The sequence below is a fragment of the Oryctolagus cuniculus genome, chromosome 7, assembly GCF_964237555.1.
Source record: "Oryctolagus cuniculus chromosome 7, mOryCun1.1, whole genome shotgun sequence".
In the NCBI taxonomy this organism is placed as follows: Eukaryota; Metazoa; Chordata; class Mammalia; order Lagomorpha; family Leporidae; genus Oryctolagus; species Oryctolagus cuniculus.
Window position 1 is genome coordinate 110,625,072 of NC_091438.1, and position 19,515 is coordinate 110,644,586.

The window sequence follows — 19,515 nt, forward strand, 5'->3', positions numbered from 1 at the left end:
ACAATGTGTAGGCCTTAGCAGGGGCATCCTTCCTAGGTCACAGTGCAGGTGTGGCTGTGGGCAGGGGGTTGGGAGGACCCAAGGACAAAGTCAAATGGGTTGGAAATTCTAAGCGTTGGGAGAAACCAGGAAGCTTATTGGTCCAGGGCTTCCCTAAGCATAAAATGCTTACGGAGTACTGAATAATCATGCTGTGAGAAAGCTATTCCCTTCAGCATCCTGCAGTCTGCTTTTGATGATCAGTGATAAAGGGCATTTGCTTCTCTGCCTGAAGGATGAAGTGCCACGGGACTGGCCCTCCACTATACAAACAGCAAGAAAGCCTGACGTGGTACACGAAACGGCGACTTGCAGATGCTACACCTCGGGCAGAACAGGATTTTGATCCTGAAAGAAGGGAAACAAATAAAGCAAGTTCTACAAATTGTCCCAGTCTAGTGCCTGGAGGCGACATCCCGGCTAGACTCAGAGGGGGAGCCCATTCGTGAGTGGAGGAGAGACATCAGAGTTTGGGGAGGCCAAGAGGGCCAGGGATCTGCTCTTCCTTAGATAGGAGTCTGCACGTGCATGAGAGAAAACTCAAAGCCAGGAAGAGTCACCAGAGGGCATTTCCCGAGGGCGGGCATCTGGCCTCCGAGTTAAGGCGCCTGTGGTTGTGTCAGGCTGCCTGGGTTTGATGCCCGGCTCAGGCTCCTGACTCCGGCATCTGGCCAAAGCAGACCGTGGGAGGCAGCAGTGGTGGTTCAAGTAGCTGGCCCCGTCACAGGGGAGAGCTGGACTGAACTCCTGACTCCCAGCTTCAGCCCCCAGCCCTGGGCTCTTGCAGGCATTTGGGGAGTGAACCAGCAGACGGGAGGCTTTCTGTCTGTCAAATAAACAAATAGAAGCCAGTCAAGCAGTTCCTGGACCTCAAGATAGGGCTGTGAATAATTTCTACCAGTCAGAGTGGAAAGACCTCAGAATACACAGGCACTGGGTAGAATTCTCAGAGTAGTGCCTTAATAGTGGAACTAATTTAAGGTTAGCCCTAAGTTAAAGCTGCACTGGACACACCCTAAGCAAGCTTAAAATCAAGATTTAAAGGGATCAAACTGATCACAAGTAACTCAACTGATCTCAAGAACAGTCCAGTGTGAGGCCAGTGTGGTACAGCTGGAAAGCAGCAGAGGATGGCCCAAGCCCCCGGGCCCTGCACCCACGTGCAGACCTGGAGGAAGCTCTTGCTTCTGCCTTAGGCCTGGCCCAGGCCTGGCTGTTGCGGCTGTTTGGGGAATGAACCAGCAGATAAAAATCTCTTTCTCTCTGTCTCACCCTCTTTCTCTCTCTAACTCTGCCTTTCAAATAAATAATGAATCAATCCTTAAAAAAAAAAAAAGGGGGCTGGCGTTGTGGCACAGTAGGTAAAGCTACCACCTGCATCTCATATGGGTGCCGGTTCAAGTCTTGGCTGCCCCATTTCTGACCCAGCTCCCTGGATCAGATCATGGCCTGGGAAAGCAGTGAAGGATGGACTGAGTCCTTGGGCCCCTGCATCCACGTGGGAGACCTGGATGAAGCTCCTGGCTCCTGGCTTTGGCCTCACCAGCCCTGGCCAATGAGGACATTTGGGGAGTGAACAAGTAGAGGGAAGATCTCTCTCTGTCTTTCCATTTCTCTCTGTAACTCTACCTTCCAAATAAATTAATCTTTAAAACAAAAAATGAAAAAAGAACAATCCAGTGCTATTTAAAAGAATACAACAGAATCAAGCACCCAACAAGGTCAGTTTTACAATGCTTGGCATCCAGTAAAAAATGATGAGGTATGCAATGAAGCAAAAAAGTAAGATCCATCTATAAGTGGGAAATGGAAAGGTTGGAATCAGTCAACAGAAACAGCCCAAGAACATCAGATGATGTAATTAGTAGACAAGGAGCTTAAACATCATAAACCTTAAAATACAATCAAGTATATACAACAGGCAAAGTGTGGCCTACAGAACAAATCTGGCTTGCTGCCAGTTTTTAAATGGTTTGGAACACAGCCAAGCTCATTCAACTTTGTATTATCTATTCAGCTTTTCCTGTTGTGATGGGAAAGTTGAGTAGTGTGACAAAGCTTATCTAGGCAAAGTCTAAAATAGTTGCTACCTGAAGTTTTTTTTTAAGATTTATTTTATTTATTTAAAAGGCAGAGTTACAGAGAGAGGGAGAGACATAGAGGTCTTCCATCCACTAGCTTGTCCTCAAATGACCACAATGGCCGGGGCTGGGCCAGACAGAAGCCAGGAGCCAGGAGCTTCTTCTGGGTCTCCCATGCAGGTGTAGGGGCCTAAGGACTTGGTCCATCCTCCGCTGCTTTTCCAGGTGCATTAGCAGGGAGCTGAATTGTAAGTGGAGCAGCAGGCACTTGCACCAGCCCTTCAATACGGGGTGCCAGCTTGTGAGCAGCTGCTTCGCAATACAGCCCCGCCCTCTAGTTCTTCCCTGGAGTCCTGACATAAAGGAAAATGGACATGATGAGGAGGAAAACTCAAGAAACAAACAAAAAGTCTCCAAAAACCTGCTCGGATTGGGGCATGCCATATTTGGAGAGCACAAAACGGATGGAGGAGTTAACATGAAAATGCATCTGGCCCAGTCTTCCCTGTGGGGGTGGGGGATGGGGTAGCTTGACTGCTGAGATGATGGCTGGGGCTGAGGGGACAGGGGAGAGGCTGCTGAGGACTGTGGTTGGGCTGGATTCCCCGACACTAAGGTTTTTTTCAGCCCTTGCCAAAGGGCTGCTGGTGCTGAAGTGCCTTGCCTGTTCTACCCCAGATGTAACTCAGTGGCACAGTTGATGGTGGAAACCCTGATTCCAGCTCAGGTGGTTTTTGCTTTTTTTTTTTTTTTTTTAAAGGCAGAGACACACATAGATACACACAGAGACATTTTAGCTGCTGATTCACTCCCCACATGCCTGGAACTCCAGGGGTCTCCCACATGGCTGGTAGGGACTCAACCATTGGAGCCATCACCTGCTGCCTCCCAGGGCCTGTACCAAGTGCCCTCCTCTATGGTGCTGCTAAGCTAGCTCGGACTCCTTCAAGTCCACATCACCCTAACAAGCAACACACTCTGCCAGCTGATCTAGGGCAAGAGTTCAGAGTAAGTCACCTTCATAAATATGTATTCTTAAAATGTCATCACTTAGGGCTGGTGCTGTGGTATAGTGGGTAAATCCACCACCTGTGACGCCAGCATCCCATATGGGTGCCAGTTTAAGTCTCGGCTGCTCCACTTCTGATCCAGCTCCCTGCTAATGCACCTGGGAAAGCAGTAGATGGCCCAAGTGTTTGGGTCCCTGCACCCTTGTGGGAGACCCAGAGGAAGCTCCTGGTTCCTGGCTTTTGACCAGCCCAGCTCCAGCTGTTGCAGCCAACTGGGGAGAGAATCAGGGGATGGAAGATCTCCCTGACCCACAACTCTGAATCTTAAATACATAAATCTTTTAAGAAAATAAAAAATAAAAGGGCATCACTCGCTGAAACCACTCATTGCCAGCATGTCTAATTTCATACCACCTCCATAAAAGGGATAAGATAATTATTGTGAATATTTCTTTTTTGAGAAGCTGGGTATTTTACTAAAGGTTGTACTTGGATTTTAAACATTACAGGGCTTGGAAGTCCCCACCTCCTCTAATCAAGGAAACTACAGCATGGGATTAAACGTTAAATTACTTGGACAAGGTGACACAGCTCCTAAGTCGGTCAGGACTCACACCTAGGCAGTGTGACACCAAGATTCAACCTTTGGACTGCTACACTGGGCCTTCTGTAGAGCATTCATTCTAATGCCCAGCAACTTGACTGGCAATTAATATACAAGACAGCCGAAAATGCATGCCAGATTTATTTATTTTTTTAAAAAGACTTATTTATTTGAAAGGCAGAGTGAGTGAGAGAGACAGAGTCTTACATTTGCTGGTTCACTCCTCAAAAGGCTGCAATGGCCAGAGCTGAGCTGCTCTGAAGCCAGGAGATTCTTCCTGGTCTCCCACGAAGGTGCAGAGGCCCAAGCACTTGGGCCACCTTCCACTGCATTTCCAGGCCATAGCAGAGAGCTGGATTGGAAGTAAGCAACTGGGACTTGAACCAGCGCCCATATAGGATGCCAGCACTATACCAACAGCGCTGGTCTCCTACCAGATTTTAATAGAATACTGAAAACCCATGTAAAGATGGATTTTTTTTTTCTATTAGGGAAGAACAAAAGGCTGAAGAGAAAATCAGACGCAGAAATTAAATTTTTCAAGTATAGTAAGACTCCATTTGCTCCATAGGCAACTACATTTATTGAGAAACTTTGGAAACATCTTATACACACAAACACTCAGCAGTTTTAGTTTTCCTGGTTTACTCCCCTCTCGTGCTACCTTCAATGATCAATAGCATTATTATGCTTAACTGGCCCAAGTGACGAAGCCAAAACAACACATGTGGCTACCCAAGAACTACTCCTTTCCCAAATCGCCATCTTCACATCTGCTCAGATGGGAAGTCTGGATGCAAAAACGATGTTTCTGGCAGGGTGATTATTCACTAGTCACGTAGCCAAGGACAGGGCCAATGGTCAACAAGCCTGGAGTTCTTCAGGGGTGGGAAGATTTTATCTGCCAAGGCTCATTTGGATATCTATGATGTCACTCGTGGGCCATACAACCTCATCAACTTAAAAACTAGCCTGCAAGAGATTTACTGAATTTTGAGTCCTGCTGTGATTGCTTGGCAGGCCCACCAATTGATTTCACGGGCCTTCTACGGCCTGCAGGCTGGATGCTCCCCAACGCTGAAGCTAGTGACAAGTATCAAGCAGCACAAGTCCTTTATCAACAGACTTTTAATAGCATGATTTAAAAGGACAGCATATAAAGAAATAAAACAATGTTTTTCAAATTGCATATTTAATGGCCATTCCATCAAAATCAAGCAGAATCACATTGCAAAAGTATTATAGTGTGTGTATATATATAGATATATTATTTTTAAGGTGCATTTTTCAAGTTTTATTTGGACTTTATTTGATCCTACCTGCCTGAGGTGTTCTTGCAGCTACAGTTAACACAGAATATTCTGAGGTTGGTGGCTTCTCATGCATTGAAGGATGAGAACCTAATACCCCAGATATCTTGGGTGTATTAGAAATTTCAAAAGCCATGTGTCTATTCAGAAAACATCAGCCACGAAAGACATTTTCAACACAAAAAAATTTAGGCACTCAATACTTTGGAATAGCCACAAAATATTCCAACAATTGTTAATGCACTTTGTGATTATTCTACTCAAAGAGAATTCTCAATTAAAACCTATGCTTATTAAATAACATTTTCAATCTGGGCCCGCTGAACTCCGATAGTGACTGTGACCATTTGCAGCGTTGTGCTGTGGCTGGGTAATGCTGAACTCGGCCTCATCCTTCAGTGAACCCTCTTTTTTTCATACAAGACCCCAGGCTTTCCCTGGTGAGTATCTCCCAGCTTTTTCTGCTAATATGTGAATAACAATGCCCATAATCAGCGTTAAAGGTGTTTTCGTTTTCTTCCTACAACTTTAAAAGGTAGTCTTCTATTTTCCACTGTAGCATGGAGACCTGAAAACATCACCCAGGGATTTTCACACTGTGGCCTGTGCTGCTGTCCTCACTGGTCTGGAGGGAAGGGGGAGGATCATTGTGTCACTCTGCTGTGCCCAAGGCCACAGCCACCTCTGATCTCTGCAGGGTGGTTCTGGGGCTTCCACCTCCTCACCTAAGACTGAAGTGGCAATGACGCCTGCCCACAGAGATGCCATTAACTCTACATGAACTTCCTGAACTTGGCGGTGGGTTAGCAGTATCAGGATTGAGAGCAGGAGGCTAACTGCTCCTGTTGAGAATAAGGTGCATTTGCTCAGGGGTATTCATTTCTGCAGCTCAGAAAACAATTAGAAAGCCTTCTTGGGATTCTGAGAAGATTACAGCCTGCAAATTGACTCATCACAATCACCAATGACTAACATACGCAGATCTAGCCAGAGAAATGAAGTTGAGACTTATTTGACTATAAGTCATACAGAGAGGAACACAGTAATTTCCCATAGGAGAATATGGGATTTCATCATGGGAATCACTGGTAAGTTAATTACACTGCTAATGCTTTCTGGCTTACTTGAAGAGACAATTAGCATAAGTAAATCATGAGTGAGATGACAAGTTGCTTAACATTTGTTTTCGTTCACTGGATGAGATCTGAGGTTGCGGTTAAGCCTCTGCATAATTAGGAGATGGGGAGGGGAGCTGTAAGGAACGAGAGGTTGTTCACTCTAGTTTTAGCAAATACAATCAGAACCAGTTATTACCAGCTGGCAAACATCGATGTTAAATGCAAAACAAATACTCATTCAAGTTTTAGAAAGTTAACCTCACCAAGAGGTGACAGAAGATGGGGAACACTCGGTGGATGACTGCACGCTCCAGGGGTTCATCGGCAGCCTCAGCCATCTCTCCCGAGCAGAGAGCATGAGGCGTGAAGAACGAGGAATGGGGTGCGTAACAGAGACTGCTTTTCATCCCCACCCAGAACTTCATCTTCTTATGGGTATTCTCAGTCTTCTTCTCTCCCAAAAAGAAACAGCAGACCAATGGATGTTCTAAACAACACCATCTATCTCGTGATCAGGGCTTGAAGCTCACGACAGCACGGTCAAAGTTACAGCCCCTGTCTGGTGTTTCAGGATGGCGACAGCTTGCTCGTGAGTAACACCTTCCAGGGTCTCGCCGTTAACGGCTAAAATCTGATCACCTCGCTTTAACCGGCCATCATCTGCAGCTGCTCCCTACAAACAAGAAACATGCCAGGTCAACTCGTCGCAAAGCAGTTTATATGAAACTAATATGCAAACCTCTAACTGGTGTCTGGAATGCACACACTTTAAAGATTATCAAAGTTTTCTTTCAAGGTAATCTTTTAAATTAAGAAAAATGTAGGATGTTGTTTAAATAATAATGGCTGAACTGTCACCATAATTATGAATCACTGAAAACATACAAGGAGAGATATACTGACACTGTTCTTTTAATGCAAGTTCTTTTAATACTGAATATTTTAATATTCAGCATTAAATAGAATTGGATGTCATTTCATGTCATATTCATGGAAATGTCATATACAGAAAAAGAGGCAGAATTGCATCTGGTTTTAGCCTTATTGCCAATGCTATCATCAGATAGAGTTCCCACTGCATTATCACCACTGTGATCTGCCAAAAATAAGTGTAGACTTTAGATGGTATGTGAATTCTATCTCAAAAAAGCTGATTTATTTATAAAAGTAGAGCATCTCTGAAATTTTGTAACATCATATTCTAAAGTTTCCACCTTACCTTTGATCACCTAAATAGGTTTCTAACGACTACTTTTATTTTACACTCAGTCATGCATGGCTCTGCAAAAAGGCACAAAGCAAGTGAGACTTGAGGTGTTTCGCATTCGAAAGCTGACTGCCTAAAACTGTCAGTGCTATTACTAGAAACATTCTTGACTTCTAAGGGAAGAGAAGGCCTAGGAAAAAACTTGCAAGAGGCTTTCTCCATTTATTGGGGTAGCTGTGAAATTCCTTTGAAAATCAGCACTGGAAGTCCTCCCAATGAGGCTAACCTGCAGCCCCTGCCTCCCTCACTCAGAAGCCCCGCTAAGAGGCTCTAGCATGCCCAACACGGCATCCACCTGCAGCATGGAGGGCCAAAGGTGCTGGGGCAGTGCTCTACGGTTTCTAACCTGCAAGAACATGGGATTCCTGACGGGATGTATATGCTATGAGGAGTATTAGAAACCAGGTCTATACCCGGAGTGAAATGCCGAAATTAACTGGCAACCTCACTCAACTCCCTTAAGAAAGTTATATGTCAATTGAACTAAAGACAAGTGAATCTAATGGATGAAGTCAGAATTACTAGGCAAAACTGATTTTTATTAAGTTTTACAAAAGTTGGAGCAGATGTGTGGCACAGCTATTAAGATGCTGCTTGGAAGCCCTATGATCCTATGTGGGAGTGCCTGGACTCAGGTCCCTGTTACGCTTCTGACCCAGTTTCCTGCTGGTGTGTACCTGGGAGGTAGCAGGTGATGGCTCAAGTTCTCGGGTTCCTTCTAAGCATGTGGCAGACCCAGACTGCATGTGGGTTCCTGGCTTGGCCTGGCCTTGCCCTGCCTATTGCAGGCATTTGGGAAGTGTGCCAGTGGATGGATGATCTCTCTGTCTCTTTCTGCCTGTCACTCTGCCTTTCAAATAAATAAATATAACTTAAAAAATACATTTATATATTATGACTTTTAAGGGCTTCAGAAAATCTCGGATATCTATAAGTAATTCAAGTTTTCAAATAAGGATACTTTTTCAGGGCCAGCGCTGTGGCTCAGTAGGTTAATTCTCCGCCTGCAGCGCCAGCATCCAATGTGGGCACTGGTTCTGGTCCTGGCTGCTCCTCTTCCAATCCAGCTCTCTGCTGTGGCCTGGAAAGGCAGTGGAGGATGGCCCAAGTCCTTGGGCCCCTGCACCCACATGGGAGACCTGGAAGAAGCACTTGGCTCCTGGCTTTGGATTGGCGCAGCTCCGGCTGTTGAGGCCATTTGGGGAGTGAACCAACGGAAGGAAGACCTTTCTCTCTGTCTCTCTCTCACTGTCTGTAAATCTACCTCTCAAATAAATAAGTAAAATCTTTTTTTCTTTTTAAAAAAGGATACTTTTTCAACTTTCTAGGATTTGTACACTGTCTTAGGTACTGCAGTGCTTACTGGTAATTACTAACTTGTGTTTATCCTCCTACTTTATCAATGGCATTTGTGGAAAGGGAAGGAGAAAATAAATTCAGAACTGTGGCTCTACTCACTTCCTATTTGTCCTAGTCTGGTCAGTGGGCCTTCTCAGATGCTGGAAAATGGGTTTTTACTATAGGTTGGGCATCTCTAATCCAAAAATCCAAAATGCACCAAAATTTGAAAACTTTTGAGTACATCATGAGGTCACCTTGACCTCACTGATGGGTCACTGACAAAATGCAGGCACACTAAACATAGTATATACAATTATGTTTGGGCTAGGTGTATAGGGTATAGAACATACATGAATTTTGTGTTTAGACTTGGGTACCATCCCTTAGATATCTCATTTATGCCTATGCAAATATTCTACAATAGAAAAAAAAAACAAAACTTAAAATCTGAAACCCAGGGCCGGCACTGTGGTGTGGTGGGTAAGTCTGCAGTTCTGGCTTCCTATATGGTGCTGGTTTGAGTCCTGGCTGCTCCACTTCTGATCCAGCTCTCTGCTATAGCCTGGGAAAGCAGTAGAAGATGGCCCAAGTCCTTGGGCTCCCCTGCACCTGGAGTGGGAGACCTAGAGGAGGATCTGTCCAGCTCCGGCCATTGCGACCATTTGGGGAATAAACCAGCAGATGGAAGGTCGGTCGGTCGGTCGGTCGGTCTGTCTCTCTCTCTTTCTCTCTCTCCCTCTCTGCCGCTCTGTAATTCTGCCTTTCAAATAAATAATTTTTTAAAAAAAATCTGAAATCTTTTTGGTCCCCAGCATTTTGAATAAGGGATCCTCAACTTTGTAGCCCCCTTGTGGTCCATTTTAAGGACTCAAAGCATGACATGTGATATTTACTCAACAATGGGGATTATGCAACAAAATGAAGCTCCGATAACAATCAAGCTCCTGTTTCATATTTCGCAGGCTCTGAAAAATTGCTGCCTACATTTTTAGGCCAATCTCTTGTTGGCTTAGGGTACAACTGAGCTAATGAGGGGCTAATAACTAAGGCTGGCTTTGATTTTGAAGTTTTCCAACCAAATGTACCTGAAAGACAGTGGCAGGACTTGATAGCCATAGCCTTTATTTTATTTTAATTTAATTTTATTTTTTTATTTATCTGAAAGAGTGACAGAGAAGGAGAGAGAGAGAGAAGGAGAGGAGAAGACAGGGAAAAGTGCAGAGATGGGGAGGCAGAAGTTTTCCACCCCCAAGTACCTGCAATAGCGGGGGCTGGGCCAGAGCAGACTGAAGCCAGGAGCCAGAACTCAATCGCAGTCTCCCATGTGGGTGGCAGGAACCCAAATACTTGGGTCGTTATCCCCTGGCTTCCCAGGGGCATCAGTAGGAAGCTGGATTAGAAGTGGGAACTGGCACTGTGATATGGGAGGCAGGTGTCCCAAGCTGCAGCCGCCATGCCTGCTTGTTGACAGCCTTTTAATCAGATTGACTTTCTTGCAACTGTGACACCCTGAAGTGCATGTGATGCTTCAGATTTCTTGGGGGAAAACCTTCAGTGGACCAAATTCAACAAAAAGTTAAGCAAAAGAACTACTACAAGAAGCTTAGGACACCAAAAGGTCCACATAAAGTGTACACTCGGAGCTCAAGAAATCTGGAAAGAGAAAATACTTCTAAGAATACATGAGGGTACTTCAAAATGTATCAGAAAACGGAACTGAAAGATAAACTGGTGCAAAAAAAAATCTATGCATGTGAAGGGTTTTCAGATATTTTATGAACTGTGTATTTTGAAGAAAACTATGCATGGATTTCAGAAGTTTTATACCAGAATCAACATCTTTTTTAATTTTTTAAATTTATTTGAAATGCAGAGAGAAGGGGGGGGAAGAGAGAGAGAGAGAAGAGAGAGAGAGAGAGAGAGAAGAGGGAGAGAGAAGAGAAAGAGAGAAAAGAGAGAGAATGAGAATGAATCTTCTACTCCCTGGTTCACTTCCCAAATGCCCTCAAAGCCAGTCACTCAGTACTGGGCCAGGTGAAGCCAGGAGCCAAGAGTTCAATCTGGGTCTCCCATGTGTGTGATGGGGACCCAAGTATCACCTGCTGCCTCCCAGGGTGCACATTATCAGGAAGCTGGAGCAGAAGCAGAGTAACTGGGGCTCCAACCAAGCACTCCAATTTTGGATAGGGGCATCCCAAGAGGCAACTTAACCTTTGTGCCAAATGCCTGCCCCTGAAGTTCTTTTTAATTCCATTTTTAACAAACTTTTTTAAGAAGCCTTCTATGTTCAGTGTTAAAGAAACATGAAATATATATATATATATACATATATATATATATATAAAAATATATTTCCTAGATTTTTAAAATTCCTATGGGGGAAACATTTAGCATAGTGTCAGAATTCATTTTAGAGAAACTTCACTATTAAAAAAAATCTCCTTTGCTAGTTTTTGGTTTATTGATTCTCTATGGAAAATGTAACAAAAACAGGAAATTAAATCTTATAATACACTCTATGGGACTATCTAAATAATGATAATAGTTATTACTTGCATTAGAATTTTTATTGACTCTGCATGAAAAGGGCCTTGAGCCAGGCCTTAGAAAGTTTCTGTTGAAAACTCAGAGCTCACCATTTTTAGATGTGCCTCACTTTACAAAAAAAGGCTCATGCCTTAAAAACTCAAACATATTCAGGATAGTCAATGTTTATGGCTTATAACGTTACTATTTACACACGTGCATCCTAAATGAGCCCTTGCCACGGTGACCTCAGGAAGTACTTTCGGTGTGAATTTCTGTGGGCTCCTTGTTCTCAGGACCCTGTCCCACTGCGACTTGATAGGGGCTTCCTTTAAAAAAATGCACCCACAATGACATTCTGCCTTCAGGGGTACATTCTGGTGTCCTGACTCCCCTCCCACCAGTCTCTGAGAGACTGGTCACAGGTGCCGCGGGGGCCGCTGCTGGGCTGCTCGCTCAGGTCAGAGGCATCAGAAGGCAGCAGGGGCAGCCACGGCTACCACGGAGGGGGCTGGTGGTTACAGACGTGCTGCCGGCGCTCTGTGCTGCCAGACAGGCCAGCGGGACTGCTCACGGGGCAGCCTTTCTGCCGGCCTTAACTCCGCAGCTGGCTCTTTCAAAAGCAAACCATAATAACACCAGGAAAGGAAGAATGCTTACTCCTCCTACAGGGTTAAGTGTGTCTCAGGAGAAGGCTGGGCATTATGGGGCTTAGCTCCCTCGGGGAGTCTCTGGCTGGCACAGTCTCTGGGCTGTTTCTGAGCCGTTTCTCCTGGCTGTTGTCTATCATCAGTCCTCTAGGAATGTGTCTGTGAATAACCTGTGCTCCTAACAGGCACTCAGGCAATATGTGAGTAGGGATGCAAATGCCCCGTGCAGGTCAGAAGCAAATGCCAGATGACCTAAGGGTTTCGTGTCTTGGCATGGGTGGGCCCAATTAACAGGTGATAAGATGTGCCCAGGAAAAAAGCAAGTTTGTGTTAAATGTGCCATAGAGCTTTCTAGAAAGAGATGAAATCGATGGCACTTCTTCCTCTGAAGACCTATACTTTCTTTTTTTTTTGAAAAATAAAGCAGGAAGGGACAGTTGGCTCAATTTATAAATAATTGATGGTGATAAAACTACTGAAGAAAAACACTGTAGACTCAATATTGATACTCTGCAGAAATTTTCAACATTTATAACAAATTTAAATTCCAATTAAAAAAAAACATAATGAAGTGAAAAATAATGACTCTGAGAGCCCCCTAGAGGCAGGACTTGGAACTGACACCACAGCCTTGTATCTTGGAAGTAATATTTAATTGCTGAAAAATACTTCATTGTGTGGTCCTAGTCTAAGCTTCCGGGCTGAGCCTGCATGGTCGTGACTGAGTAGTGGGTGCGCCGTGGCGTCCCGAGGATTCCTGGGAGGCATGGCCAGGAACGCCTGTGCCAATCTGAAGCCAGTACAAAGCTTTCTGCCTCGGCCCTCTGGTGCCTGCGATTCTCTCTCCAGGGAGAAAGCCAGAGTCAAATCTTTTTCCAAGCCCAGGACAATCCTTCTAAGGCCAGCCTCTAAAGAGTGTGGCGCTGCTGTCTCCCTGCGTTGCTGGAAGAAGACAGTTCGAGTCTGTGAGCCTCTACTTCTGCAACAGTCCAAGGAAGATGACACTTCTCGTGACTGCATTAGCATGGAAGGATTCTTCGTTCACTAATCTGGTACAAGAATTCCCTATAATCTTCAAATGAAATAAGCATACATGCACACAACCAGGTTAAACCCGAAGTAATGCAAAGCCAAGCACTTTTAGAAAAAGTCTCACCTACGTTTGATTTAAAAAAGAAAAAGAAAGAAAAGCACAGTAAAAAAGGAAAAAAATACCTTTGCAAATATAGTCTTGACATAAATTGGCAGGTCTCCATGGGGACTTCCATAACCCCCTACAATACTAAACCCCAATCCTTCAGAGCCTTTCTCCAAAGTAATAATCTTAGGTGGAGGTGTTCTGAAAACACAATGCACGCTGTTTAATTCAGGCACAGATATCCAGAGGGAATTTCATCTTAAGGGAAGAACACAGATTTGAGAGAGACTTTCATACTGGGAAGGTCAATTTTTTAAATCAAACACTCAGAGAGCAATCTAGAAACTTATGGAAAATATTCCATGTCATGCCAATGTTCTTAATGTTTTAGGGGTTTCTCTTTAACAAAACCCACCATTTCCTAATTCAAGTCATGATGCTGAAACTGTCCAAGTATGCTTGTATAGGCTGAGTTTTAAACTCTTAAATGTACCGTTTAGAGTTGGAGGGGATAGACAGATGCAGCGTGCCATGTTCGTGTAGCAGGAGACTGCCAGTGTTCAGGTGCACGCGTGCCCTAACAGGTAACAGCAGCCCTGGAGCTCAGGAAACTGCTCTTCTGCCTGAATACCTAGGCCACCCCTGCTGTATCCCATCCACCTAGGGCAGGAACTCTCCTCCAAGCATGGGCTGAGGTGAGGCTCTCCTGACTCCCTTGGGAGGAGGAGCCATATCCTTTGTGCCCCTCTGCACTTGATCCAGATTTCCAGCAAGGCCTTTGTTATATCATACCGTGATTCCTTAACCACTTTTCCCCTCCACCACATGAGGAACTTCTCCACGTTCCCAGTACTATGCATTGTGCTTGTCATAAACTCAGAATCATGACTGTGCGGGTGAGAACTGACTCCAGGACAGAAGAGGGAAACCAAAGTGATGGAGAACGGGTCAGGAAAAATCTGTTTCAAGTGTGTAATTTAGATGTTAAAGCTTTGTCCAGTGTGGAAGTCTTCTCTCACAGAAACAAAATGGCCAAAAATTCAATCATTCACGTGGGCACTAGTAATCGAGTCTAAGCTAGGCTGATGCCAGGTTCTTATTTCCAAATGCTATTGTTCCAAGGAGGTCTGGGGCTCTGGGCCTCAGACGCTTACTTGCGGTGCGGAGGGACGCACATGTGGATGTGCATTCCGTAGCATCACCTGGTTTGTGGCAACATGCATGTCTGAGAGGTAGAGCCTTTGGATACAGACTCAGCCATTCCTGCTCTTGGAGAACTTTGCAAGGTGGGGATAAAGGGAGTGCTGAAAATGCTGTTCCAATTAGAATATTCTTCCCTCCCTGCACCTCGATCCTGCCTGGCTTACTTGAGGGCGGGTTGATTTCAGCTGGCTCACGCTGATAACCAGTGTTTGTTGATGTTGTTCATCGTGCAGCCATAGTACGCGCTGGCTGTGCCATATACATTGCTAACTGTTCCGAACGTCACCCTTCTTCCAATTCTTTCTACACTCAGCTCCAGGATTAGTTTCAGAACACTTCCTAATTGAGTTGTGCCCCATCTCCGTGGTTTCACACTTCCCCTCTCACTGATCTTAGCCCTCCTCCATTTAACATCTCTTATCATTGTGGATTTGTGGGTCTGTTTTTCCAGTTCTCTGGCAACTCCCTGATGATCGGGGCCATACCTTTACCTACACTTCTGATCCACAGTCAAGACGCGTTATCCATTGCGCCACTGGCCCTGTGCTTTTTACCTACATTTCCAAGTCAGAAAGGCACTCAATAAATATCAGTTGAAATTATGATGAATTACCCCCGATGGCTACATGATCATGACGTCATGATTGCGGCTCTACTTTTTACCATTCTGTGGCCTTGTAAGTAGTCTGAGTAATGGCCCACTGGCTGGACACGCATTTGATTCATGTTTCATCTTGGAAACCCAGCCCCCATTTCCAAGGATATTGGTACGGGAACCTAGATGTCTAAAGCCAGTGTTGTAGAGCAAGCTCCGAGGGCCACAGTCATTAGAATTGTGCCTATATCTATAATCAAGAGCATTTTTTTTTCTTTTCCTGAGGGTTGGGCTAAGGCATGGCTCTATTTCTCAACTAGGAACATGTGATGAAGCTTGCTTTTATTTATCTTGCAAAATCCTAAGATTTTCAACCAGTTAGTTTTAACTTTCATAGAGAAGGCCAGTTTTATTTTTTTAAATTTATTTTAAAAGGCTTCACTGTGACCAGTTATGGAATTATGAGTGATTTTTAAATCATTTTATGCTATGGTTGCCAACTTGCCAGGAGCTGTGCGGTAATAGCACAGGAGTCAGGATTTCAAGGGCATCTCCATCTCAGAGCCACCCACAAGGATGAGAAAGGGACATTACTGTCCCTATAAAGGTCCAGATTTTTTAACTTTTAAAATGCTACACATTTATATTTTTGTCACATCTTAATGGCATGCATTGCTTTTGTAATGAGAATACAGCAGAATGAGTTTGGTCAATTACTCTTTCCTCATGAAAAACAAACTCTAAAATATCATTTAGGCTGATGGACTCGCAGGAAAAGTTGGGAATGGCTGTAAGTATGAGAACCTTCAGATGGACTGTCCAGGCCGGCCAGCAAGCATTTACCGAGCACCTGCGGGCACTGTGAGGAATAGTTTCAGGCAGCATTTCTCAAAGTATGGGTCCTCTGCCCGTCTGTGGCAGAACTCTGGGAAACACATTCCAATTAGATTTCTGCTTCCGCTCTAGACCACTCCATCAGAATCTATGAGAATGGAGTCTGGGCAGTTGGCCTCTTTACGCTCCTTGGATTGTTCTTATGCCTACTCTAGTTTGAGAAACTCTGGTTTAATGAACAACTTTGATTGCAATGACTGGTTTTAATGAAACATGCCAGCAAGTATAACAATAAGATTCAATCTGTGGTTGAAGTTTTTGAGTGGACACTTGTAGAAATACGGCTCCTTGTATCATCAGGCAGAAGGCATCTGGGCTCTAACTCTGACATCTCTGCAAGGCATGGCTCGGCACCAATGTGACCAGACGTGGTCTGAGTGCAGGCCGTGCACCAGTGACCTTTTCGGAGCTTGCATGGTGGGACAAAGCCTGACGAGAAAGAATCGGCTGCTGCCATCTTCCGGGGGAGACTCTCTGACCTAGAACAAGGAAGGCCCGTTTCCCTTCCTCTCCTTCTGAGAGCACACCTTGGCATCTGGACAAGTTCCCATGAGTTTTGTCCACACACAGAAGACGCCCTGCACGTCCAGTGTACTCACTCTGCGTCTTCCAGATGGCACTCGGCGGCGGGCGAGCCGAGGTGGTAGCCTGCAGACATGCTTTCAAGCTGAGTGGCTATGGCACTTATATTGGTATCTGCCACAACCTAGGGGAAAAATTAGAACATATTTCATTATCAGGCAGGGCCCTTTCTCTTTCTCTGCCTATATAAACAAATGAACATTAAAAAAGGTATTTAAATACTATAGAAGTGATGCCAGTCCCCAAGCCTCTGTCTCCAGTGCCACCCTTACCAAACTCCAGATCCACATTGGCATCCACCACGCTGACATCTCCAGCGGGGCGTCTAGCAGGTCCCCCAGACCTAAGAGGCCCAAACCCAAACCCTTTCCCCATCCAGCCTTTGCTCCTGCAGCCTCCCTTGTAACTTGATTGCTCCAGCTTCATACACACCCTGGCTTCACTCTTGACTTTTCTCTCTCACAACCCACAGTCAATCCTCATACAAGTCTGTCTAGCTTCAAAGCCAACACTATTCACAACAGTCTTCTCATCACTGGCTCTGCTTCAGCCCTTCGGTCGATCACAGCTGGAGTAGTCTGTTCAAACACAGCAGATTATTTCACTCCTTGGCTTAAAACTGAAACTGTCCTCTCATGGAATCATCTGGCGGTGGTCTGTCCTGGGTGGTCTCTGTCCCAGCACGCTGGCCCCCTGGCTGTTTGTGTCCCAGGCCAGACACTGTGCCTTCTGCCTGGAATGCTGTCCCTTAGGCGTCCTCCTGGCCAGCTCCCTCCCTCCATTCACTTCTTTATCCTAAGCCACCTCCCCTGGCCACTGCAACTAAAATGTCCACACTCACATCCTGGCCCAGTGTTTCACGCCCCCTTGCTTGCTCCTTGTTTCCATCTTATCACAATTCTTCGTTTATCTTATTTGTTGTTGACCATTTCACACTAGAACGCGAGGGCAGGAAATCTGTCTACTATGCCTTCCCGTCATGTGGAAGAGTGCCTGGCACATAGTAGGTGTTCAGTAAATAACAGAGGGAAAGGATGAATCGATGAGGATCTCTGGTTCTCTGGGGTTTATCTTTTAGATGGTCCTCAACAAAGGTGTAGAACCATGGCACGGAAACATTTACTTCTTATTCTGCAAATAACATCCATAGCACTAAGAAGAAACACGGAGTAGCTCTGAGAGCCACCCTACAACTGAGAGTGGGGTCCCAGGGTCCAACTTCTGCCACTTCTTGATGCTGCGCCTGAGTCCCAGCTTCCCCATCGATTGACTAGGAGTCACAAGGGCCTGCCTTGCCGCCTTGTCCTGGAGTTGTGCTTGCTCACTGAGGCACTGGAGCTCTTTTCTTCTTCTTCTTTTTTTAATAGAAAGCTTTTATTTGATAAATATAAATTTCGTAAGTACAACTTTTCAATTCTAGAGGTTCTCCCCCCTATAGCCGCCCTCCCACCCCCAAACCATCCCACTTCCTACTCATTTTTAACTAGCTTTATATATAGAAGATCAACTCTGTACTAAGTAGAGATTTCCACAGTTTGCACCCACACAGACACACAAAGTATAAAGTACTGTTTGAAGACTAGTTTTACCGTTAATTATCATAGTATAACTCATTAAGGACAGAGATCCTACATGGGGAGTAAGTGCACAGTGACTCCTGTTGTTGATTTAACAACTGACATTCTTATTTATGATGTCAGTAATCACCTGAGGCTCTTGTCATGAGCTGCCAAGGCTATGGAAGCCCAGAGCTCTTTTCTCAAGACATCCTTGATAACCCCTGCTGCTGGCCAAAGGCCCTGCTTCTAGCTTCCAGTTGGCCCTCAGGATCGCAGGCAATTGATTCCAGGATCCCCTGGAGACACCAAAACCTAAATCCTTTGCATCAAATGGTGCAGTAGTTACAAATAACCCACACACATTCTGTGTACTTCAGATCTTCTCTACCTAATAGGTCCAAAGTGCTAAGCAGACAGTTGTTTTACTGTCTTCTTTAGGGAATGATGACAAGAACAAGAAGCCTGCACATGCTCAGTAGAGAAGTAACCACTGTGGGCCTAACTATACTTTCACTCCAAGTTGGCTGAACCCACAGATACAGCACCTGCGGATATGAACGGCCCATGGAAACCCTCACGGCGCAAGTGCAGGGGGCTCTGCGGACTGTGGTGCACAGCAGCTGGATCTGGCTGCAGTGTCAGAACTGGCCCACAGAGGGTGCAGCTGCCTTGTCGCCTAGCTGTGCTGCGAGCATTAAGTAGAGAACCACAGGGCCTGTTTTGAGGGAAGCATCCCACTCTGAGGGAAAACACTGCAATGCCTACGTTGCAAGTCTTCTGGAAACACCATCAAAGAACAACTGAATGAACTGAGGAGCATTCAGGGGAAAAGATTTAAGGAGGAAATAACAGCTTTTCCCTGCCCACAGTCTCGTAGCTCTGTTGCTCTTTGCCACAGCAAGCTATGGAGGCTCTGTCTTCGGCTCTCAGCATACCCAATCTTTATAAACCCAGTCCCTTCCAGTCCCACCCTCATCTTCTGGCCCTGCTCTCCTCCTCTGCTGGGCTCTGCTCTGCCATCTCACCGACTCCTAGACTCACTTCCCACTTGCACACCCAGGCTCAAGCTGAAGAGCCCAGCTTAGTCCGCCTTATTCAGTTGCTGGCCTGACACCTGCATTTTACTGTTACTATCATTAAATATCTTATTTATTTGTGAGGCAGAAAGCTCTTCCACCTACTGGTTTATTCGCCTGAATGCACCGAAGGGTCAGGAGGCCAAAGCCAGGAGCTAGGAACTCAGTCCATGTCCCCAAAGTGGGTGGCGGCAACTCAACTACTTGAGTTGCTTCCCAGGGATCCATATTAGCAGGAAGTTGGAATCAGAACCAAAGTTGAACCCACTTATACATTCAGCCATGAAACACAGGCATCCTGACCAGCTGCTTGCTAGAAATATCCTAGGTGGGGGCCAGCACTGGGGCAAAGCAGGTGAAGCCATTGCCTGCAGTGCCGGTATCCCAGGTGGGCGCTGATATGAGTCCTGGCTGCTCCACTTTCCATCCAGCTCTCTGCTATGGCCTGGGAGGGCACTGGAGGATAGCCCAGGTCCTTGGGCCCCTGCACCCATGTAGGGGACCCACAGGAAGCTCCTGGCT

General features: G+C 45.5%; 1 protein-coding gene across 10 annotated transcripts in view; it reads right to left on the reverse strand.

Moving 5' to 3' along the window:
• Positions 1–4,844: 4,844 nt before the first annotated feature.
• PATJ (PATJ crumbs cell polarity complex component) overlaps positions 4,845–19,515 on the reverse strand; it is a 438,074-nt gene continuing 423,403 nt past the window's right edge. For 6 of the 10 annotated variants that reach the window (XM_070078393.1, XM_070078392.1, XM_070078390.1 and 3 more), the window contains 3 exons: positions 16,376–16,482; positions 13,162–13,285; positions 4,845–6,835 (listed from right to left, as the gene is read on the reverse strand). In XM_070078393.1, coding sequence (XP_069934494.1) covers positions 6,689–6,835; positions 13,162–13,285; positions 16,376–16,482 — 378 coding nt within the window. In that variant the 3' untranslated portion in view covers positions 4,845–6,688. The remainder of the gene's footprint in view (positions 6,836–13,161; positions 13,286–16,375; positions 16,483–19,515) is intronic. The other 4 variants (XM_070078398.1, XM_070078397.1, XM_070078395.1 and 1 more) reach the window with 1 other exon arrangement.